Source organism: Polistes canadensis, unplaced genomic scaffold (assembly GCF_001313835.1).
Source record: "Polistes canadensis isolate GaletaPanama2010 unplaced genomic scaffold, ASM131383v1 scaffold_0, whole genome shotgun sequence".
Taxonomy (NCBI): domain Eukaryota; kingdom Metazoa; phylum Arthropoda; class Insecta; order Hymenoptera; family Vespidae; genus Polistes; species Polistes canadensis.
The window spans coordinates 2,245,311-2,270,274 of record NW_014569547.1 but is presented as its reverse complement, the minus strand read 5'-3'; the positions used below and the strand labels follow the sequence as shown (position 1 = coordinate 2,270,274).

Here is a 24,964-nt window from a genome sequence, read left to right as displayed (position 1 = left end):
TAATCTTATTATAATATAACGGTTTTTTTTTTTTTTATATTTTTTTTCTTTCTCTCTCTTGCATACACTTTTTCTCGTCTCCCAACAGACGAATTCAAGTTAATTTGAGTTAGAAGAAAAAACAAAGTTAGTCTTACACGCTTTCAGATATACCCACTATGTGTGGTTGAGAAAATTGGACGTTAGAGCGGTTAATGTATAAGAGAAAACGAGGGATGAAATCCCGTAGGTCCTGAGTTACAATAACTGACGCTGACCTCAAAGCTAATTAAATCCAACTAGAACGTTAACCTAATGACGTTAATAATAATGACGATAACGTTTATTTAATAATAACGATAATTAAAACGATCGGATAGAAAGAAAGGATGATAAACAAAATTTATTATAGAAAAATGTTTGCGTTCGTAATATCGGTGATAAGGAAAAGATTATACGATAATATAATATATTATAAAAGATCTTTTCGAAGAATAAGAATAAGAAGAAGAAGAAGAAGAATAAAAGTCTAAGTTTAGTAAAAACAAAAGTTTTCACATGGGACATGCTTTACTCTTAACTCAAAGACTTTTTCGAACGACGATATTCTTTCGAACTCGATCTATCGATAATTTTTCACTATACTCTGTGGTCTTCGATACAGCAGAAAAGCCCCTTTTTCTTCCTGTTATATGATAAGCGAAAAAACGATAACGTTCTATCATTAACGCCAACGATAATCGTTATTTAAGAGAAAAAGAGAGAGAGGATCTTTTGCAGTAAAAAAATATATAATAAAAAGACAAAAATAAATAAAAAGTTTAACCTATAAAATTTTTCTCCGTATGTTTTATTTGCAATAAAATTTATTTGTTTTTACTTTAAAAGTATTTTTTCCTTTTTTTTTTCTTTCTTTTTCTTTTTTTTCTTTTTCTTAACAACAAATTTAACCGAATCGTCGCGAATAAATATTCTAATTTAAATGTGTAAAATTATATTAAAAATTTTTCGTTTTTATGTTAAATAAATAATTATTCCGTTATCTGTGAAGTATTTTATTTTCAATCTCATAAATCTTTGATATTTTCTAGGTTGAAAAAAGATATATATCGTTTTCGATAGATAACAACGTAAATTGATAACGTGATAATAGATTCATAAAAAGTACAATAAAATCTCGATTGGCGAACATGGTCTTTCTAGAAATGTACCCGTAATTCAAAGTAATCTTATATCAAATCGAATTTCGTCGCAAAAAATATATATCGTGGAGGTGGACATAATCGAATAATTCGTTCTGCAATTAATTTGTTCGTATAAAAAAAAAAAATGATACGAAATACAAAATACTTAAATAAAAATGAAACACAAGTTAATATAATTGATACATTACTTATTACAAATACACTTTTCGTCTGTCAGGCGTATTAATAGTGCTCCCCTATTACAAATCATTTATCGTTAATCAAATGACAATTTGTTGCTCGTTTTGCAAAACAAAACAAAAAAAAAAGAAACACTAGCAAATACAAGATTTGTGACGGTGTATTATATTTTCTTAGACAACGCAACGAACGAATTCTTAAAACTTGTCCAAACTAGAACATCACTACAAACTAGTTCAAGCTACTCTTTTCAAATAATAATCACTTATCTCAACCCACTTATCCCAAATTTTTGATTGATCGATATTGGGAAAGAAAATCGATCGTTCTAGATAATTTACAAACGTAATGTACCGAAGGAATGAAGGCTGATAGCATTAGTCAGAAATTGGAGTGTGTCACGTATCAATCATAAATACCACTTCAAGATTGATCTATTTATCGGGAAGGAATGTGATAAGTCTTTTACACGCATTCTTTTTACAAATAACATATGAAATCAATTTTGTTTTTATCTCTGAAAAAATAAAATCATTTTATAACTAACCATAGGTCTTGCATAAAAGGTCATAGGTTAAATAGGCTTAAAATCATCCGATAAATCTTGAAACATCTTATATACGTGCATAGAAATAATTACTTTCTAACTAATCCAATGTAATATATTTCTCGAACTTGTTACTATTACTCGTTAAATTTTAAACGGGAAGAACACGATTTTCGTTATCTCCGAAATTATCTATTGCTCAACGAGTTTAACCGATTTGTCATGCTCTTAATCATGAAGGTTGACGTAATTAACAAGATTCGTCAATTATTCTCGTATTCAATGGAATGATCAAAGTACATGATAATTCTCGAAAATAGCATTATTTCATACGTTTAATAAATCATACATATATATAGCTCATATATATACAACTCATATATATATATAATTATTTGTTTACTTTTTTCCCATCCAATAAATATTTTTAATACAATAGAATTATTCTTCATTTTTTAAATTTATCAATTCGTTTCGTATACATAATTTTAACGTAAAACACTTCATATCATTTCTATTAATGTATTCTATTCTTGTATTCCCGAAAATCTATGAGATTTTAAATATAATCTTTTGGTTTGTTCTAATGAGAAAACATCTACGTGATCCATTGAACACATTCGGCAAAAAAAGTTGAAGAAAGTAGGAGATAAAAAAAAAAAGGAGAAAAGAAATTCTTTTGATTTTGAACAAAGAAAAAAATATCAAAATCTATAATGATAAAACTACAAGCTGATTAGATAATAATATATTCGATATAAGACGTAAAAAATGATAAGAGAAAACAGGGTTATAAAAAGTCTTGACATTACCGGTTAACGATCATTCAAGCTTGAAGAGCAAATAACTAGGAGGAAAAAATAATCAATCGTCTCTCATCATGAAAGGTAAGTTATTGAAACTTTGACTAGATATCATATAATTAAATATTCCCAAAATAACTATATACCGATCAGTTAAAATAGGAAACAAATGAGAAATTTAAATATAATAGAAATTTAATTAGGTAATATATGAATTTACGAAGGGCATATCATAGTTAAGGCATGATATAGATAATTGAATAGATCAGATAAAACCCGTACGATTAGCAACGGGACATTGTTTTTCGTATTACAAGAGGAAATGAGAACAAATAATCACGAGCATTATTATAGAGAAAAAATAAGTAGATTTTTTAAAAGATTAATGAAAAAACTTTAACTAGTCATTCCTAGTGATTTCATATACTAAAACGTTGTTTATTAAATAATGCAAATTAAAGTATATAATAAAAATTCTGCTCACATATGTTTTTCCTTAAAAAAAAAAAAAAGGCATTATTATTTAATGAATTTATTACTTATATCAAATATATATGAATAGGTAGTGGACTCCTGATAATAGTCGAATTCGCGACTATCCTGGTTACGGTATTAGCCGGTGACAAACCAATACTTCCGATACCAACTGCATGCCCGGTTGAAGACTCTCCAGACTACACGGTACTTTTGAGACATGAGACTGATTGCACGAAATTTTACATGTGCTTACAAGGAGAGAAAATTTTGATGGATTGCCCGTTCCTAAACAAAGCTAAGACACGAAGATTGCACTTTAACGCTTTGCTACAAACTTGCGATTTCCCATTCAAAGCCAATTGCAATGGAGGGTCGACGCCACCGACACCAACGGTTCCGAGTGGAGATAAGACTTGCCAAAATTCACCCGTAGGCTCCCTTGTCTCTCACGAAAACCGTTGTCACTTATATTACAAGTGTACCGCTTACGGAAAAGATTTACTTGAATGTCCCATAGGAACTACTTTCAATCCGGACAGAGGAGTTTGCGACAGTACCAATAATTGTCGATTAACTAACGTATGCAGAAACCATAGAGATTCGGAAGGAGAATTTTATCCTCATCCAACCTCATGCAAAAAAGTTTATTATTGTATGAGCAACAGTGAAATGATATACGAATGCGATGAAAACGCAGAATGGAGCGCGGAAGCTGGCAAATGTATGAGAAGCGATTTGGCTAATTGCAAAAGAAGACTTGACTATTATAAACAATAATTATTATTTCGTAACGACACATTTTAAGAATAATTGATCTTTTTTACTTCGCGACCACGCATGCTTTAACTTGTTTTTCAACTTTTGGTGCTGTGGGGAGACAGAGTGGAGGAAGGATACCGTACTGGGGGCACAAGTGATCGGCAATCTATTTTCGCTGATAAAGGAGGAACAACAAAATTGAGAGAAAAATATAAACAAATATTCGTGACTAGGTGCACAACGGGTCGTATTCGGTTGAATATAACTTGCATAGATGCACGGCGAACCGCAATACCGGCTAAAATTAATCAACCTGATAAATAATAATAACTAGTGGCGTTTCCCGCAACCAGTTAGTTCGTTATTAATACGCAATTCATATTAAACGTGCCCTTTGACCAGGAGTATAACTACGTAAGTGCGGTGAGAATTTTACCCCGCCCCCACCCACCCTTACACACCACCTACCCCTTCTTCTCACCCTTCCTCATAACCTCTTTCTTTCTTTCTCTCTCTCTCTCTCTCTCTCTTTCTCTCTCTCTCTCTCTTTCTCTTTCAACTCTTCACAAGGTCTAATCTTTGGGACCATACTCTGCTCTTACTTCACTTTGTTTCCCTTATATATGTTCTTATCCCACAGATACATTTATAATGTATCATATGTGTGCGTGTGTATGTTAGTATGGGTTTTATTAACGTTTGCAAAGTCGTTATTTTGCATAGCTCTTTGAGCATAACTCATAATTAACGACTAATTATTAATCAACGAGGAGTGAGAAAGTTTCCAGGAGGTTTCCTGTTTGTACGAGTTGCATTAGCTGGCCTCGAGTGTTATAGGGTGCAATGACTGAACTTACAATTATCTTTTTAATCGATTCTAGCCATGTTAGATGACGATTACTATAGGATAATCGTATGAAAGAGAAAAAGGATAAAAAATAAATTGTACGATAAAATTTCGAATCAATTTATACAAATAGGATAAAAATATCATTAAGATCTCGATATTATTTACGATAGGGAAATGATTGTTCATTGAAAAATTGAAAGATAATGAAAAATGAATAAGAATATTTAAATGGTCAAGAGAAACGTCCGCGCAAAATATTTCGTTGTGATACGATAAGATTGACGTTTCAATAAGAAAATTAAGTACATACGAGCCTCGAATGAAATTACATTCCTCGTATTATTCGTGATAATTAATATATATATATACTCCCATTGACGTTTAATTGCGAATTTATATACGCATTTATGTAAGAATAACAAATAGATACGTTTCAATAACGTCCTATTATATTCCTTATTATATTATTATATTAAATTTCACTCTTTCTTCGATCAAATGTAATTGATTATAAAGAAAATTGAATAAATATAATAAAAAAAAAAAAGAAATAAAATAAAAATATAAGTCTACTAATACGAACGACCCATTTCCAACCCTTCCCTCCTCCCATTTCATGCCATACATGATAAGAAACGAATTAAAAATTCTCATTGTCATAAAATTATGAATCAATATCAATGTATACATTTTTCTTTTCGTTTTTTTAAATCGCTTCTTATATCCGTTATTAAATATTAAGTGAAATTTTTAACTTAATCGAAAGATAATATAATAGTATAAAAACGAAGAAAGAAATAAAGAAATAAAGGAAGGAAGGAAGATAGGCGGGGGTGAGGGAGGAGGGTAGAAAAAAGCAAAGGATAGAAAAGAAGTATTAGATGAAAAAAGGAATGATAATAGAAATTCGAAGAGAGATAAGACGAGTAAAAGAAGATAGACGTGACGAGGAAACAATAGACCGCGGAATCAACGTTCAAACAATTACTATTACTACAAAGTCGGTGGCACACAGTATACCCGACGTTGTTGATAATAATTCCGCTGGTAGAGACAATGCCTCGAGCTTGGCACGAGCAAGAAAGATAGACAGTTAGCTAGAGTATATGTATGAAAGAGAAATAGAAAGAGAAAGAGAGCCATGGGGGAGGGTGAGGGGGTGGGTTGGAAGGCTTTAGGAACAGGGTGAAGGCTTCGTAGGAAAGGACCAGGCGAGATAAGCTTTTAATTTTCGCTCGGGAGCAACTTCCTACAACCAACCCAGCCACCCACCCACTCTCACTAACCCACCACCTACCACCCACTCTCGACAATGCCTCCAAATTAAAGCACCCTCCTACTACGCTTACGTTTCTCTTCCTTCCTCTTCGTCCTAGTCTTAGTCGTCCTCGTTCACATCCTCGTTCTAGTCCTCGTTGCTGAGCGACACTACGTTTTGCATAATCATTTTACGAGCGGACAAAATCCGCAGGATAGCATGCTCGCGAGTGAGTGAGTCTTCTTGAATAAGGGTTGGTTGGTTGGTTGGTTGGTTTGTTGGATAGAATACGGTTTGGTATGGAAGGCGAAAATCCTTGCGATTTAAAGTCAGTATACCTGGCCCGATCGTTGATGATATCCTCTTTGAACGTGCCGAGTCGGCACTTCTAGCTAGATATTTTTCTAACTGGATATAAGAGAAAGTCGAAGAAAAATCTATGATCATCTTATCCTCTCTGGATGTGTTTTAACACTTAAACTATCGATCCGAATCTAAGTCACCTTTTTAAAATAAAGTTCCTATTATATATATATATTTTCTTTTTCTTTTTATTATAAATAAGTGTATTAAATTTATGCACACATATTTTGTTTATTTCGAAATATTTAATACGTTATTTTTCCAAATATAATAATCCGAAGATTTATATCTAGCATAAAACATATTTCGTCTAACATCAATGCATACAATTGCAACAAATGCAACTTGATTGTTGATTTAGCCTAAACTTTTCCTCTTCTGAAATGGCAAAAGATATATATATATAAAAATGTTATCTGAAATAATAATAAAGAATTGGACTAATTTCTAATTTGTATTTAACGAGACAGGACGAAAATTAAAAGGAAGAAAAATGTACAACAAGATGGGGGGAGGGGGAGGAACGTTTTTTCTCATACGTTAACTGTTAGCCCAAAGAAATTCTCTTTTGGTTTAGGAAATCAAAGAAGGGAAGGAAAAAAGAGAGAAAGAGAGAGATAGAAAGGGTAAAAACATAAAAGTGAAAAAGAGAGAGAGGGAGAGAGGGAGAGAGAGAGAGAGACAGAATACGCGGGAAGAAAGAACGAGTTAACAAAGATAAAAGACGGCGGATAGGGAAGCTTTTATTTTTCACTCGACTCTCGACGACAATGGACCGGAATTAAAGCGAAGGCATACCGAGGCAAGGCTTGCGTAATTGTTTTACGAGCGGATAAAATTCATGAAGGCACACAGGGCTAATACGGGACAACTATTTTCTTCCAAAAGAAACGATAAGTTTCTTTCACCCGCCTCGCCTTTATCCAAAAGGAAACCATTTTCAATCGTATTTACATTCAATCCGATCTATTGTCGTATCATTAAAATCAAATTGAAACCGATAAAACTCCAAACTAAACTCAGCTAATCATTTCAATTCGAAATATTATTCATATCTATATAAACACTCATTTTTATCATCAATTTTCTTTCTCTCTCTCTCTCTTTCATACACTTATATTTGTTCATTCTTATAATTGTATATAAAAATAAATAAGTCAATGAAAATTATATGATATATATCATATTAATGATTTTTGTTCTCCTTTTTTTTTTTTTTTTTTTTTTAAAGTGTCTATTAACGAGAAAAATATTTCTTGTTGTTATTTTGTGTGTTTGTCCAAATCGGATTAAGCCCAAATTCAACCGGGGGTCTGAGGGGAGTAGATTATTACGATGTAATTATCAATTTAATTAAAATGTGCATCAATTATCATAAGGGTAAATTGTTTACATACCGCTATGGTACGATCTAATATACGATGCGGTTTTGTCTAACAGTACGGATATACAATCATAAATCTGCATTCCGTAACGTTCACACAAATCACGAGCGAGATAATAACTCCTCGAAGTGTACTACGAATGTTTCTATGGTAAACGTCCAAAATATGTTGTTGTTGTGTTATATACATTAATAAAAAAGAAAAAAAAAAAAGTAAAAAAAAGAAAGAAAAAAAAAACAAAAGGAGGAATAAAAATGTATGCCACGATCGATAATTAAAATCGTACCCGCGCGCCTGATTTATTCGGATTATGATCATTTCTGATTTACCAAGAACGGAAAACTTATTTCGTTATTGTTTATCTTTATGAATAATAAAAAAAGTACCATTTTAACTTATTCGATAAATATATTTCCTGTAAAGAAAAAGAAAAAGAAAAAAAAAAAAGAATAAGAAGAAGAAGAAGAACAAGAACAATCGTGATATTTAGCACGTCTTAGTGAATTCGAATCGACTAAATTTGAATAAACGAAACTGCAAGGTTTCCTCCTACCATCGGGTTGAAGGTAACAAAGTGAATGATATAGCTTTGGTAGCTTGAAAGTTGGAGCTAATGGGACAACGAGAAGAGGTATAGGTTGTGAAGGAAAAGGAGAACTCTCCGGGTAAAATGTGTCCAAAGTTTGGACGTCAGCACGCCGGTTTTAAGAAGTTGTTTCGAAAGAGAGAGAGAGAGAGAAAAAGAGAAAGAGAGAGAGAGAGAGAGAGAGAGAATAAAAAAGAAAAAGTAAAATGAAAGAATAAAAGAATGAAGGAGAAAGGATTCATTTTCTTTCAGACAATATCTCATCTTTTCGCAAGATGAAATCCAACGTCCCCATACGTTGGTTTCACGAACAAAGCCCACCAACAGCTAGCTAGCTAGCTAGCTGGATGACTAGTTGGCTAGCTGGCAAGTGAGCTAGAAAATCAGTAAAGACTGAACCCTGCACACCAAAGAGAAATTGAAAGAAAAAGAGAAAGATAGAGAAAGAGAGAGAGAGAGAGAAAGAGAGAGAGGTAAACTCGTGAATAGCTGTATGACAACGAGAAGCAACGCATAAGCTTTTATCAAAAAGTTCCTCTTGCAGGAGTTTAGCTCGGTATATTGGCTTAGTTTTCGAAGATCTTGTCTGGATAAGAGAGACACGCATAAACTATAAAGTTAGCAAGGAGGAGACATCTTTCAAGAGCTTTCTCCTATGCGACGACATTCTCAAAGAGAGGAAGCAGCTTCTCCCCTACCTTGTATGTGGAAGAAGAGACAAGCATCCAGTCAACTGACGAAGGAAGCGGAGAAGGTAAAACAGGAGGAGGAGGAGGAGCAGGTGGTGGAGGAGGTGGTGGAGGAGGTGGAGGATCGTCTTCTATCGATCGTTCGATATCCAAAACGCACCGGCTGCTCGAAACAGCGTTCTCTACTCAAGGCGGTCTTTCAATGAGATTCAACGGCCACGATGTTTACGCGAGGAAACAGCCGGTTCTGTTTCAAAACTACTACTACTACTACTACTACTACTATTACTACTACTACTACATACATACATACATTCCTACGAACACCTAGAATCTCGATCGCGTCCTTTTCCTCCTCGCCTCCTCCTTTCTCCTAAGATCAATTCGAACATCATTTCCTTCCCCCTTCTCCTTTCTCCTTTCAACACATTCTCATTCTCATCCCACCATGCTAGGAATTCTCTTGATCGAGTATAGTTTAAATCCCATCTACCGTAATACTGAATTTAATATCTTCCAAAAGTGTGAATCTTTTTTTTCTCTTTTTTATTTTTGATTCTATATTAAATCTGTTGATTATTGTTATTATTAATTTTGGAAATTTGATACTTGTGGTTATAATGTAGCAAAAGCAAAAATAAAATCATATGTAATTTAATTAATATATGACGATTTTTATTTTTATTTTGTTATTTTATATATAGGTAATATAGAAAAGGATATATTTGTTTATTTGGTTATTTAAATATTGACAGGAATTACCTATTGCTACATAATCAGAATAAAAATATTGAAAGATAAAGATAATATAAAGATAATATAATACTGATAAATAAAATAATATAAATATTAATAAATAAATAATATATATACATAAAAATAATATAACAATAAATAAAAAAGAACTATATAAATATATTTACAAAATTAATAAAGATTTAAATAAGAAATATACAGAATAAGTAGCAAAATATTGTATATTTAACATATACTAATTTATATATTCATTTTTCAGTGAAATAATTTAATGAAAAATCGTAGATTCATTTGTTATTTCTTTAAGATTGATTTTGTTCATCTGATAAAATTACTCAATACAAATTATACCATTTATTTGAACTACATTTTCGTATTATACTGAAAAATTTCTCGAGAAGAGGTAAAATTTGTAGATAGGACATTTGACTTTACGAACACCTTAAGTAATTTCTCTTCAGGTGAAATTTTTCAAGCGAAGCAAGGAAGAAAAAATAAGAGACGAAAGAAGAAAAAAAAGTAAGTCACTGAGAAAAAGAAAATAGTTTTGGGATGGTATTAAAGGCTTTGAGAAAATTGAGAAATCTTATGCGAATCGTCTCAAAAAAGGGACGGGGTGGGGGTGGGGGGGGGGGAGTCAGGGCATATATTTTTCACGAAAGACTATTTCCAACTATTAAACGTGGCGCGCATCAGCTGGTCACGACTGCTAATTTCCTCTCTGTCCGTTTATCCAATAGACGTTCGTTTATTGAATTCAATGAGAGAGAGAGAGAGAGAAACTTCCTTAGCAGCATCTATACCAATACAAGCCCGTTCCTTTCGAGGTAGCTATTAACATTTTCTTTTTGTCTTTTTCTTTATTCCTTTTCCATTTACATTAGAAACTCGCGAGTCTTGTAATCGATCGAAACTGATAGACGACGACGACGACGAAAACGACTTCAGCAATCTTCCTTTTAACCTTTATATAAGTAACCCGAATTATTAAGCATCATGTTGTTTTTTTTTCTTTTTTTTTTTTTTTTTTTAGAACAGTTCATAAAAATAAATGACCTAGTATCGATTTCGTACAGTTAAACTGTGTCAACACTATTATCCATATCCGAATAAAAATTTCTCGAATGATCATATCGTCGTCGTTCAAATAATATCTATTTACATTTCTTTTCATTTCCTTAACACCCCTATTTTCATTCTTATTTAAAAATAAATTGAAATAAAATTCGAATGGAATGGAAGGAAAATTGTATCAGATGTTATTTAACTGTGCATCGAATAATAAAGGGATATTGGAAAAAATTGTAATTATTAGAATTAACTGTTTTCTAATTAATATTTCATTTAAAAATAAAATATATCATAACACACTTATGCAAATTTATCTCATCTTTATTTAAGTTTCATCTATCGACGATATAAAATAAAGAAAAATAAAAACCCGATTAAAATTGTTTTAAACAATTTCCTTTAAGGTTGGTGAATATTATACCGAATATTGATAGCATAAAACAATTAGGGTTAAAGTTAAACAACAAACTTACTTCCCAGTGTGTTCTAACTTACCAATATTGTCGCAATCGGAAACTTCCTGTTCTAGTGGCCACCACCGCAATTTGGGCTTTGCCAATTACAAGAAGATCGAATTCGCCTATAATTTTATCCGAAAAAATGTCTTTAAGAAAAATCAAATCGTTTTTCTTTTCTTGAAAACAAAAAAATCTACCTGCCTGGGTTGAAATCTCGAACGAATTTTCAATCATGAAAACAACGACTAAATAAATTCTTCGAAATTGAATACCGTTAGCGAAAAACAACATCAGAAATAATAAATTTCAAAATTCATGAAAGACAGAGACAGAGATAGAGAGAGAGAGAGAGAAACTAAATCGTATGAAGGCATCCATTCATGAGATCCACGTCGTTTCATTATTCATTCATCGTAACTGCAATAACATCCAGACGCGTCTTAAAAAAAAAAAAACAGAAAAAAAAAAAAAGAAAACATTCAAGACTGTTCTTTCTCTATCATTCTCTGGTTTCCTTCAACCAAAATATAAATCTCGTTTCAAAATCTGCATTCGAGGTTTGCACACACAGTGTGCACATTACATTACAGTATTTTTTTGGTTGTAGTTATTTCTCTTGCGAAATCATAAACCAAAAAGACAGAAAGAGAAAGATAAATAGAGAGAGAGAGAGAGAGAGAGAAAAGGAAATATGAAGATAGAATCCTGTCTCTTACGCTTTGAAGCACGATATTAAGGGTTCCATTAGGCTTAGATGCTGACTTGGAAACTAATATTCTATTCGCTAGCTTCAGGACATTCACAAACGTGTCCTAGTGTATCTGCTTGCACTATCCGATCTTACACTCTCACAATTTGAATATTATAGAGGAGACATCGAGAGATCGTAACATTCTATAATAATCAAAACTGAAATAGTTATGAATGAAAGATATAGAGAGAGAGAGAGAGAGAGAGAGAGAGAGAGAGAGAGAGAGAAAGATAACTTAGTAAAAGCTTTCAGAATATCTGCACGTTCTTTGAAAGGATGAATCAATTTATGTTAGAGATCTACCGCTGTTCGAGTACTTCTAAGTGGCTAGCAAATGAGCAATGCTAGTTTACAACAATACGACGACGACGACGACGACAACGACGACTACAAACTCGAGTCAAGGGAAAAGACAGAAAACAGTCTAGTCGTCTAATGTAAGCTTAGTATTACTAGAGAATTTAATCTTCCCTTTTACCACTAATTTTCGCGGTACTTAATACTTCACGACTCACGACTCGTTGCACTTTCCTTGAGGCTTGGAAAAACTGCCTCTCTCTCTTTCTAGAATTGCCGCTGAATTCGAATTTTTCTAAGCATACTTTTTTCTCTCCCCCCTTCCCACCCTCCCTTCACCCACGTATTTTCGAATAACGTGAGTATATGTATATTTTATACACACGCACAACACTTCTTATATATATATATATTTATTTTATTTATTTTTAATTAAATCAAGATAAATATTTGTACGAGAGTGAAAATTTTCTTTACGATATTTAATATATAATAAATCCAATTGATATTATTATTTTTAATGAATTAATCGATTTGATTTAAAAAAAAAAAAAAAAAAAAAAAACAATTTCGTTCCTAAATATTTTTTACCACAAATTTTTGTTGGATAGTCTTTGTAAATTTGTACGAGAACTTGGTGAGATAATAAAAAAAAGGGTTGAGTCTTACTAAAAGAGAAAGCAAAAGATAGAAAAAAAAAAGAAACAAAAAAGAAAAAAAAAGGAGAAGCTAGCGTGAAAGTTTTTACAACACGTAAAAGAGGGTGTCCGGGGTTGGTGTCTAGTGTCTCGAGTCTCCGAGCGGAAATATATTTTTCAAGAAATAAAGAAACTACTCCTTTTTCTTTTCCTGTCGACGTTATCGCTAGACGAACTACCTTCCTCCTCCCTCTTCCCCCTAACCCATCCCACCCAACCTAGTCTACCTTCGGACAAACTGCACAATCTCATTATCGTTCCTTCTGCATTCCTTTTTCGAAAAAAGAAAAAAGAAAAGTGTAAATGCAAAGAGTAAAAAAAAGAAAAAGAAGAAGAAGAAATCGGTAAACTCGTGTAATTCTTCCAAGGTCCTTTTGAAAGCAGCCTTTTTCTTCTTCTTCCCCCCCTCCCCCCCCCTCTTTATTCTTCACAGTCCCTCGCCCTCTCTCTTTCTCTGAAAGATATCCTTTATAAAAGGACCGTTTATACTAGCAAACACAGGAGCGACGAAGAGAATGGTAGGAAAAGTGTAATCTACAAAATTATTCGCAAAAAGGATGAAAAGGAGGGATGTGCACGAGAGGCTTTCTCTTCCTAACCGCGTCGTGAAAAAGCACGAGAAAGCATATTCTCGGAGAAAGCTTTGGATACTCTCTGGCCGACAAATGGCCAGAAATTTGTTTTACAATATATGTATATATATGTATATGTATGTGTACTTGAATATACATATACAATGCGGGTAGTTTGTTACGAAATATATGAGTCAAAATTCGTCTTGAACAAACAAATATTTCGAGTTTACAGAAAACGTTTTGTAGAAATCGTATACGTCGATATTTGTAATGTAATATCATACACATACAAATATGAAATATACAAATTATTATAACTAATGTGTGGGGGGAAAGAAAGAAAAAAAAGAAATATTCTACGAAACGGATAAACTGTGATCGATATGTATACTCGTTATATATGCGAGGTAAAATTAAGCAAATAAAATTAAAAAAAAAAATAACCATCTAACACGGTCATCATCTTCGTTCGTGACATTTCGTTCCTCGTTCCGTACGATAGATTCGAAACAAAGTTTTTACATTATCGTGTCATTCGTAACGCATTATGGTATACGACATTCATGTATACTCGTTCCAGTCAAAAGTGCCGTTAAATCGGATGAAAGTTTCGACAAATCCGTAGCTACGAGAGAATTTCGTATTTTTATTTTATAAATCGATATACAAAATATTGCATAGAAATAATATACTCTCGCAAGATGACTACTTTTCGAAACTATTGTTATTAACGAGACTAGAAATTCGTATATCCTGTAGATTTTATTTTCACCTATCTACACACATACATACATACATACATACATACATACATAGAATCCCCACATATCCACACACATCTGCACGTGTACTAAACTATTTATATATAATATTTATAACAAGAAGTTTCTCGAAAGGATTCGATATACCACTTCCATTAACTTATCCCGGTTCCTCCGTAAAACTTTACTAGTGCGGTAAAAATCTATCTATCTATACATCTATATATCTATCTATCTATCGATCTATAGATCGATCGAGCATTAAAATAGATACTCCGGAGGCCGTGGTGGTGTCTCATTTATTTTTCAAAATCACCAGATTTATGTATGACTCGCGATCGTAGTTGAGAACGAATATAAGCTAAGGGTGGTTACCCCTATAGATAGGATTATTTCTACGTCGTACTCCGGAGAGTGCTATATTACCGAGAAAGCTAAAAGATGAAAGTAAGTTAGACCGTACTCGAACGAGCCTCGAATTCGATAAGGGTTTCCCCATATACACCCACCATGTATTCCCCCACCTCAGCCCAGCCACTCTTAACGCGTTTGCTTATACCCACCGTCTAAACGCTTTAATCTCTTTCTCTCCTTTAATAGATAATTTATATTCGGAAATAGGAGGAGGAGATGGAAGAGGAACGCGAGGATGAAATTCATGTTCGTAATAGTTTAGACGTGCACGTGTTAGTTTCGAGTGCACACACGTCTCTCCGAGTTGCGTATCGATAGTCGATACAAGCCAGGCATCGTGCCATCACGATGATAGTCGCCCTTTGATTTATCCGAGGCAATATTTTAAAACGATCAAAAATAACTCGTCTGCTAGCAGCTACGAGCACTGGGAAGAACTGAACATCGAGATATCTACTCGTTGGTATGGTATTTCGTTGTACATTGCAAAACGATTGTGTAGTGCATGTTCGATGAATGTCATCGTACCGTGCTAGTAGAGAGTACGAGTAATATTTCAATTCTCAAAATCCTGAAAATTCTTTTGTCGTTTTGTTAGCAAGGAAATCTGCGTTTTGTTTGGGATATGGTATTTGAAATTTGGGAAATATATATTGCGCGGTACTAGTGGTAATTAATCATTTCTACAGATATTTTCATTTTCCCTGTTTGAATAAGATCAGGAAGAGTTATCGTCGGTCGCGTACGCGGTTCGCGATTCGTTAAAAGCGGCTCGTCAAAGCCGTGGACCTTTACCACTGACCTTAGCGAATCGTTCTTGCGTGTCGAGGATCTCGATGAAGAGCGATACCTTGTCGTCGACGATTTTGAAGCCGTTCCGTGGTTGTGCCAGTAGCTGTTGTATTGCTTGGGAGGTAGTCAGAGGCGTCGCTGGACTAGTTGCCGGTGTCGAAGTTCTGGTGCCGGTGCTGCCAGTGGCGAATCCGCTTCCGGAACCGCTGGCCGAACCGCTTCCTGATCCACCACCACCGTGGAGATGAGTGCATCCCAAAAAGATAGGATTACCGTTTGGTGAAACTCCGCAGGTAAATGGTCGAAACGGGAGCCCGTGGAAGGTCGGACTCGGTCTTGGTGCGTTGGTTCGAAGAAGAGTTTGAGCAGATGGAAGAGAGAGACGTCTTACTGCACTTTGTTGTTGCTGTTGTTGACTTTGGTTAGGTTTGTTGCGCTGTTGAGATCTCGAGGGCGATTTTAATATTTGATAATCGCTCGAAGACGAAGGTAAAGATCGATAGCCAGAGTCTGAAGGCGAGGCTGGTGGAATCGGTGCACCCTGTGGAGTCGATGCTATACTATGGGGTCTTGCGCGAAGCCCGGCGCCTGGTGTCCAAGTGTTTGAATTTCCAGGATTAACAAGAACGCTCAGGCCGGGCCCTTGTGTCGTGGGCGTTGGTGGTTGTGGATGTGGAAGGGTCGAGGGATACGCCCTGCGAGGTATGGGTTGGTGCAACACCATCCCTGAGGAACCCCATTGTATGGGCTCGCCTGGTATACGAGTGGCTGAGGACAAGCCGGCTGGTGTAACTGTTGAAGATGAAACAGGCGTGCCTGTTGAACCTGTAACGGGTGTGGAGGCGATGCTGTGTGGCCGCCTAGGTACGGGTTGTTGAAGTTGCCCGTTCCACAAAGATTGGGGTGGTACAACGCTGCGACTCGAGGATACCACGGTGATGCCGTTCTTATTGCAGAGCGCTGACCCGTTGCTTCTTGATTCCTGTTGTATTGGGATGCCGCCGCCACCGTCATTGTCGTCGTTGCAACCGGTGGATAGAGATACTGGAGTACCGGCGACCGAATGGGCACGCCGTTGTACCATCCCGGGTATACCGTTTGATGATGAATTTGTTGTTGGACCGATCGTTGCCCAAGATGTATCTGATGGTGTTGCTGTTGGTCCTGATGTTGCTGATGCTGGTGGTGGTGGTGGTGCTGTTGATGATGACGTTGATGATGATGATGATAATGCCGACGATGTTGTTCTACAAGGGAGCTGACCGTATGATTGGTGGAGAGAGGTGATTCCGTGATGGTATGGTGGAGCGGCAATACTATGAGGACGTCTCGGTGCTGTTGGTTGTGGTAATCCGTTGGGAGTAGAGCGAATTTTATTTGCCCCGGATGCTGGTATTGGAGCTGGTGGAGTGTAGAGGGGGAATCCGTGACCATTGTGACTCGGGCTACGGGAAGACAGTTGCTGATTGATTGCAGATGATTGCAAATTATTGTGCTGTTGCTGTTGTTGTTGCTGCTGCTGCTGCGGCTGTTGCTCGCCGAGTGAGTTCGTCCTGGTCGGTATCGTAGGGTGTGATGATGGAGCTGGTGGGGGCGGAGGCTCCAAGAAATTTTCAAGTTCCGCAGAAAGAGCCCAAGCTGGGAGCAATACTCCTGTCGAGTGTAAATTCGTTGATAATTGGTGATTGGTATTCGATGATGTTGTATCCCCAATACCGGGCTCGTTATTAACGTGAATGGGACTCGGTGAGATAGGCTTGCCGACGCGTGCCGGGTGTCCACCGCTGATGATAGCGGTGACGTGCTGTAGATGACGATCATTCAGGCTTGCTCGTCCATTAACGTTACGATAGAAAGTTGGACCAGGGGCTAGATTTAGGCTAGTCGGTTTTTGCTTTACTCCGCCGTTGGGCTGCGGAGACGAAGCGGGTTTCGGTTCGCCCATTTGGATTAGGTGCCCGGCTTCGTGATCCTCCGAAGCCGGCACGTTCGATCCATTCGATCGACGTCCAAACTCTCTCTCTCTCTCTTTCCCTTTCGAATTCTTATCGATCAACAGATCGAATTTTATCAGTTGTCTCTTTCCCAGCCGTGCATTATCCGAAACGAGAAACGAAACGAAACGAAACGAAGCGAATCTCTCTGTTAGAGGAAAACGTTTGGCTACGTTTTATCGCGTATTTCACGAAGCCACTCGACGCGCGCAGATCCGTACATTCACGTCGTACTCGTCGGTGTAACTTATCGGGATATTTCGGGACATGTTGCACTTGGTTAAGATCGATATGTTCGCGGCCACTTTAAAACCGTCTACTTCGACCGTTTTTATTCTACATCGTGTGTGTATGTGTGTAGGTAGGTATGTGAGTGTGTACAAGTAGATGAATGTGCGTGAATGTGAATTCCTTCTTTCCTTCCTTCCTTTTTTCTATAATACTCTATTTTAGACGTACGTGTTTTCTATTTCTTTTCTTTTTTTTATTTACTATTATTCACGAGTTCTTTTTTACCAGGCACTCGATTAAATTCTTCTCTTTCTCTCTCTCTCTCTCTCTCTCTTCTTTTTTTTTATATACCAAGATAAATACGATAACAATGGAATAATGATCCTTGACTAGTAACTTCCTTCAACTTTTTAACTGGAAAACATTAAAATGTATAAATAACACTTTTATTTATTTATATATCTATATATATATTTCATATATACTTTACTAATCTCTAAAACGCTAAACTATATAATCGTCCGTGTTTCTTTTATTATTTATTCCTTTTCGTCATTAATTTCGAAAATGTTATTAAAGATAAATTTGATTTCACTACCATCAACAACGTTTATTAATCTAACTTTTTTTCTATATATTTTATTTATTTATTTTGTCTAGAGATTATAGAACTAGAGAACAACAAAGTGTATCTCGTCGATGTACGCGTATTTTAATAACAGAAGGCCCTTGTTTTCGATTTTTACAATGAAAAAAAAAGCTTCGGTTTCGAAAAATATAGACAATGAGAGGTAATGATTCAATGAGAGAAAGAGAGAAAAAGAAATAAAGGAGAGAGAGAAAAGTGTGTCGAACGTAAAACGAAAGTCTAGGACTTTTCCAACCTTGGCACGTGGTCGATAGTCGATTCACGCCGTGTTGCCGTTTCGAACGTCAACTTTAATCTAACCATATACATATACATATACGGTTCTCTAACCTTTTTTTTTTTTATTTTTTACACTAATCTCTCAATCTATGCAATTAACAACAACACGAGTAGAATGTTGCATTGGAAAAAGTTAACAGATTTTTTACTTTTCTTGAAAAATGTAGAAAAAAAAATCTAAACTTTTGATATCTATCATAAGATACACCCGAAAAAAAAACCCCCGTAAATATTGTCGGAAAGATAAGAAAACGGGGAAACCCACAGTTTGCACTGTTTAAAATATTCTTCACTGATTTCATTCGAATGTTCAATCGTCACTAAAAGAGATATTAATAATTAATACGTAAAAAGACAAGAATAAAAAATGAAAAAGAAACGAAGAAATAGAAAAAGTAAAATGGGATATGGTTGTCTTTCGTGAAAAACACACGAAACGTTAGGCAAGTGAGGGTCTATTGAATTACACAATCATCCCTTTCTTCTTCCCCATTATTCGTAGATGCTCTTGTCTCCCAGGTGAAACTCGTCCCACCGTCTGTAGAATTATTTCGTTCGGTCATATTTCTACAAAAGCACAGATATTTCCGTTATGTTGAGCGTCGGTGAGGTCTCTCGTTCGTTCATTCGTTCGTTCGTTCGTTCGTTCGTTCGTTTTCTCACTCATTCATCATCTTCTTTTTCCAACGTTCCACCGTTCTATTCTTCTCCATCGTCATATATCCTTTTCTTCTATTCAAATCGATCTTACGAATCATAGACAACGACAATGCATCCTCTGCGTTGATTTTGCTTTACCATTCCCCCAATGAACTTTCCAAAACTAACAATAATAACCACCACCACCACCACCACCACCACTCGACGACAATTATCTCTATTTTCTTGATCCCAATGATAACAATTCGGATCGTTTTATCCTCTTCAATCTAACGATCGTAGTAACCGGCATTTCGAGATATGTGTGTCCTGTGTGTGTGTGTGTGTGTACGTAACTTTAAGAGATAAAATATAAGAAAAAATATACAAGAATATCCTATTTATATATATTTGTTAAAAATCGTTACGTTGGTTATACTAATGTTAATAATAACGAAAAATTAGGATTGACTGATTAAATTTCTCGCACGCACAAATGAACAACACGATCAACGTAAAAACAATGAACGAGATTGATGAAAGATTAACGATTAACAACGATTAAACTTGAACGAATTGTAATGGTTAAAGTCACACAGGGGTTTGTTGAACACTTAGCGAGGAATCGAAGGAGCAAGTTAGGGACAGGAGGAGGTCAGTCGGGTGAGAGTGACGCGTGGCTGCCGTGCCGGGGGCGGAGTGGCGTGTTCCTCTTTGGAATACGGCGGGATTCTAGCCGCGAGGAGGCGCACGCCTGCGCTCCACGCACCGACTACTGTGGCTCTCGCGAACGATGCCTTCTTCTCTTTCCTTCTACCCCTCTTCATACCCCTACCCCTACCCATCCCTCTTCCTCTCTCTCTCAAACGAACGCGCGTTCACCTTCCTCCCTCCAGTACCACCCCCAAGTACACCGGTACCGCTCTGCACCCTTCTTCACTATCCCTCACCTCTCCTCTCCTAACACACCCACCCATTTCTCCTCATCCTCATCCTCCTTCTCTCTTCACTTCTATGCAACCCCTCCCCTCCCAAGCATTCACTACGAAGACGACATTCCGCGCGGTCGTTCTCTCCTCCTAACAATACTCCCAACGCTACTACCTTCTTCTTCTTCTTCTTCTTCTTATTCTTTTTTTTCTTCTTCTTTCTCTCTTTCTTTAACGGTGTTTCTATGACACATTTTCTAATACTAAAATCCATGGTAAACGAAGTTGTTAAAGTTACTTTCAACGAATTGCGTACTTGGATCGATAAAAAAAAGTTCAATCTAAAGTGTGCGTGTAAGTTGATAACACAAATGGGGAATTTAAAGAGAACTTGTTTAATCGAATCTTCTTATATAGAAGATTCCTTTAAATATATGGTCTTTGAATTTTTATTGGATTCGATTGATGAGATAAGATTTGGGGATGAAGGGGAGTAAAAATGGGAGAAGAAATAAAATATAAATGAGATTATTCACAGCAACTTTTACTATCTCTCTCTGTCTATCTGAGAACATCAAGCAGTAACAGCAACATGTCGTTGCGTTCCTGCTTACCATTCGTACTCTATACACATCCGAAACGGATGCTTCTATCTCTCCCTCCCTCCCTCCCACTCTCACACTCTCTCTCTCCCTCTCTCTTTATCTATATATGTATCTATGTATCAGTCTATCTATTTGCTTTCTCTCTCCCTAGTATTCACTAATCCTATCCTCTCATGCTCACACTCCTGATGCTTTGACAGTAAGTAACGCGTACAGCAGCAGCAGCAGCAGCAGTAACAGTAACAGCAACAGCAACAGTAGCAGTACCAGCAGTAGTAGTACCATGCCGTCAACTATGTGAATCCCCCTATTCCCGATCTGGGTATATGGGACTCCCGAGGTGGTGACTGTGACTACAGCTCGATGACGAGCCGTTGCTGCTGATGCTGCTGAGTTTCTGCGCTGACTGGACGTTTATGTATTTATGTTAAGACCATCAGCGTACTCGTATCCGCTATGGTCATGAATACCCTATAGACTGTTTCATGTCCACTAGAAAATTCACATTTTCTCATAGGAATAATTTACATTTTATACTATTAATTATAATCTGCAAAGGGAATACGTTTAGATAAGTTTTGTTATTATTCTCGAGAAATAACAATAAGGATTTAACTTGTTAAAAAAATTTCATTGCCATTGTAATTGATTTTTTTCGGGAGAGAAGGATGGGGGGGATATATAAATACATAATTATCATTTTATATAATTAAATATAATATCATCGAAATATAAATGGGGAAATATATTTACTTATAGAATAAGTTTAGAGATAAATTGTCATTAGATAATATATAGTAATGAAGATTTTAACTTAAGAACTAAATTCCCGTTTCGCGGTTTGTGAATAATCGATAAGAAAATGTCGTGGAATAATATTTCGCGAGCGTTTCGGTGACATTTTCTATTTAACGATTACCAACACCACCACTAACGCGGATTTATATCCAACGGGAAAATGCATACCTTTGGTGGCACTGCGTTGAATAATATAAAGTAGAGAAACCGTGCGCGCTGTTCCCTCTTATTTTGAAAAGATGGTAGAAAGAGAGAGAAAGAAAGAGGTTGTGGGAGAGCTTGAAATGTTTAAATAAAATTCTGACCCTTCGCCGTTGTGTGTATGCGTGTGTGTGTGTGTGTGTGTGTGTGTATGTGTCTGTAATCAACCACGCCTCTTAGGCGGCGTAAAAGCTACCGCGAGGAGTTTCCACCACGCGAAACGATGAAAAAGAACCTTCTAAATACGCGTCTGAGAAAAATAAAATTCAACCTCGTATCTTGCCTCTCCTTAGTTTGGCCTCTGCTGTTGTGTAAACGTGTGCACGTGTGTCCATGCGTGCGTGCGTACGTGTGTGTGTGATTTTTTTTTCTTTCTTCCTCTTCTTCTTTTTTCGTCTTTTTTTCTTTTTTCCCTGATTTTTTTCTTTTAGTTCCTTTTTTTTTCCCCTTTCCATTTCGTTTTTTTACGTTTTCTTTTCCAACGATAAGACCGCGCGTATGAAAATATTAAACACGAACCTGTGCTGCTTGGCACGCTTAGTTTACTCTCGGTCTATTCTTTACTGCATTGAAAGAATGGAACACTTGCGATATTCCCGTAGTTTGGACGAAAAAAAAAGAAAAGAAAAAAGAAAAAAAAGGAAATAATTGAAAACGAAAATTATAACGAAAAAAAGAAAGGTGTTGAATTATTTAACACAACGAAAGAAAATATCAATATAATATCTTATCTCCTCGTTATATAATTATCCTATGAAATTATTATTATATTAGATATCGAAAAAGGTATGTTTAAATTTGATTGATCAATGGGATTCGATGGAAACTACTGGTTTGTAATTAACATTGTCGAGTTACGAATACATAGCTGACATATTGTGTGTAATCAAGGTAGAGGAGACAGGAATTATTATAGGATGCGCAGAAGTGCTTGGCGCTTAGCTCATTAATGACCATGATGCACCTAACCGGAGTTCGATAAGATATATTGTTAGCAATTTGTACAAATGGAATGAACGTCATCTTCGTTGATACAAACAACCCCCATTCCACACGCTACGAGATTTATTCGATTAATTTATTAAACGAAGTTGGCTAGAAGGAAATTCCAGATAGTTTAGACGATGTTCCGAGGAGATGCGTTGTTGATGCGAATAGATAAATTATTTCTTATACTAGGAAGAGGAAAATAATATGAAGATAGATAATAAGAGAAAAATATTACTCGTATTTATCAAAAAAATTTAATTGAAAGATAGAAAAAAAAAAGAAAAAGATTATAATTTATCTATGTGTTCGCGCGACTATGTATTCGTTCAAGATATTCGGTAATGGTTAAGGTACAGCAAGGATTAAAACGGTACGCCGTGCTTGTACGAGACAGGGTTACGTTGTAATCCATTGAGACGATCCACATGCTGCCGACTACCTTGCTCTAACGGTTTGCGGTTTTCGATCGTGCTGTCCGAGCTTGGTTCGGGTACGACAACGACACCGTCATACGACGATGTTCCTCCAAAGATTCTACAAACTATAGTTAAAGGAATAGGAGTGACATGTAAAATACTATCATGTTCTTTAGAATTTATTTGACAATTTTATCAAAAAAGTCATTCAACTTCGTACTCGTTAAACCTATTCCTATGAATTCATTTTGAGATCAAATAATGGAAAGCATTACATGAACAGAAATTCAATTAATTTTAAATTAGGATCATAGATAAGAAATTTGGATATGAAATGAAAGGAATATTAGTCAAATATATTCCATTCCAATACGTTTATTCTGAAATTTTCAGTGATCATAAAGATAATCACTGAGATGTTCAACTATAAATGAGATAGGAACTAAAGTTTTATAATTAGCAACAGTTCTTTTTAGGAGTATATAATTAGGATGACCAGTATATCTAAGCTTCGATATTCCAACGGATCTGACTCACTCTAAACTACCACAAACGAATGGGCAAAGCTACATATACGCAAGGATTCAGTTCTAAGAGCATACCACCTACTAGCTACGTCCATTTCGTTGAAAGTTCGGTTTTAGGATTAAGACTGGTAAGCCGGGAATACTAGTAAGTAGGATGCATTTGCTCACCGGTAACATGCGAGTTGTTAGCCACGAATTCACCTTTCTACCACATACATCTCAAATCCACATTTTGCGATCGAAGCTACTTGATCAATGTTCACTTTAACGCTATCGTATATCCAGAATGATTTTCAATCATTGCAATTTATTCGGAAGAAGTATCGATCTCGAAGAAATTCTTGTTTTCTTCAATTTATATTATTCAATGCATTCGTTCAGATGCCGTAGAACAATCTTGAATAACTCTTCACTTTTAGATATTTTATATTAATTTTAATGATTAAATGTAATGTAAAATAATTTTTGTATTAATTATAGATAACGGGACAGGATCATTTTATTATTTATTATTTCAAATTACTCGTCGTAAACGATTTGACAAAATAAAAAATTATATTTCTTTTTTTCCTGAAAGACCTTATCGTTTCATAGAATTTATTACAAAGCACCCGAACTACCCTTTATATATATATATATATAGAGCTGTCCACACGAGAATGTCATTTTAAGTAAGTACGCAATTATTCAAAGAGAGAGAACAGTTTTTCGTCTCGTATTATTCGAGGTTAGAACGTGAAAAAGGGAAGACATTAATCGTTAATCGTGCGTTAGAATTCCAGGGGCGGTTTCGTTCCGTTCTTTAGTCGGAATAAGAAAGAATATATATTGTCGTTGAATAAAGAAGGAATAAGAAGAACATATACGAGAGCAGCCCAAAACTTTTGTTCCCGAGATTCTTCGTCTTTGACCCTTTCTCTATTGCGGGTCTAGAATAATAATAAAAGAAAATAGAGAAAAAAAAAAAAGAAAAGAAAAATTGAAAAGAAGTAAAAAAAAAAAAAAAAAAAAAAAAAAAGCGAAAATAAATGTACGATGTAGCTCTCGAGAAA

General features: G+C 35.5%; 2 protein-coding genes across 2 annotated transcripts in view; both read right to left on the bottom strand.

The window, feature by feature from the left end:
* Window positions 1–20,821, bottom strand: part of LOC106793182 (flocculation protein FLO11-like) — a 51,685-nt gene extending 30,864 nt beyond the window's left edge. The window contains exon 1 of the mRNA XM_014759937.1: window positions 15,713–20,821. Coding sequence (XP_014615423.1) covers window positions 15,713–17,599 — 1,887 coding nt within the window. The 5' untranslated portion in view covers window positions 17,600–20,821. The remainder of the gene's footprint in view (window positions 1–15,712) is intronic.
* Window positions 1–24,964, bottom strand: part of LOC106793116 (dystrophin-like) — a 339,379-nt gene that overhangs the window by 162,786 nt on the left and 151,629 nt on the right. The window lies entirely within an intron of this gene.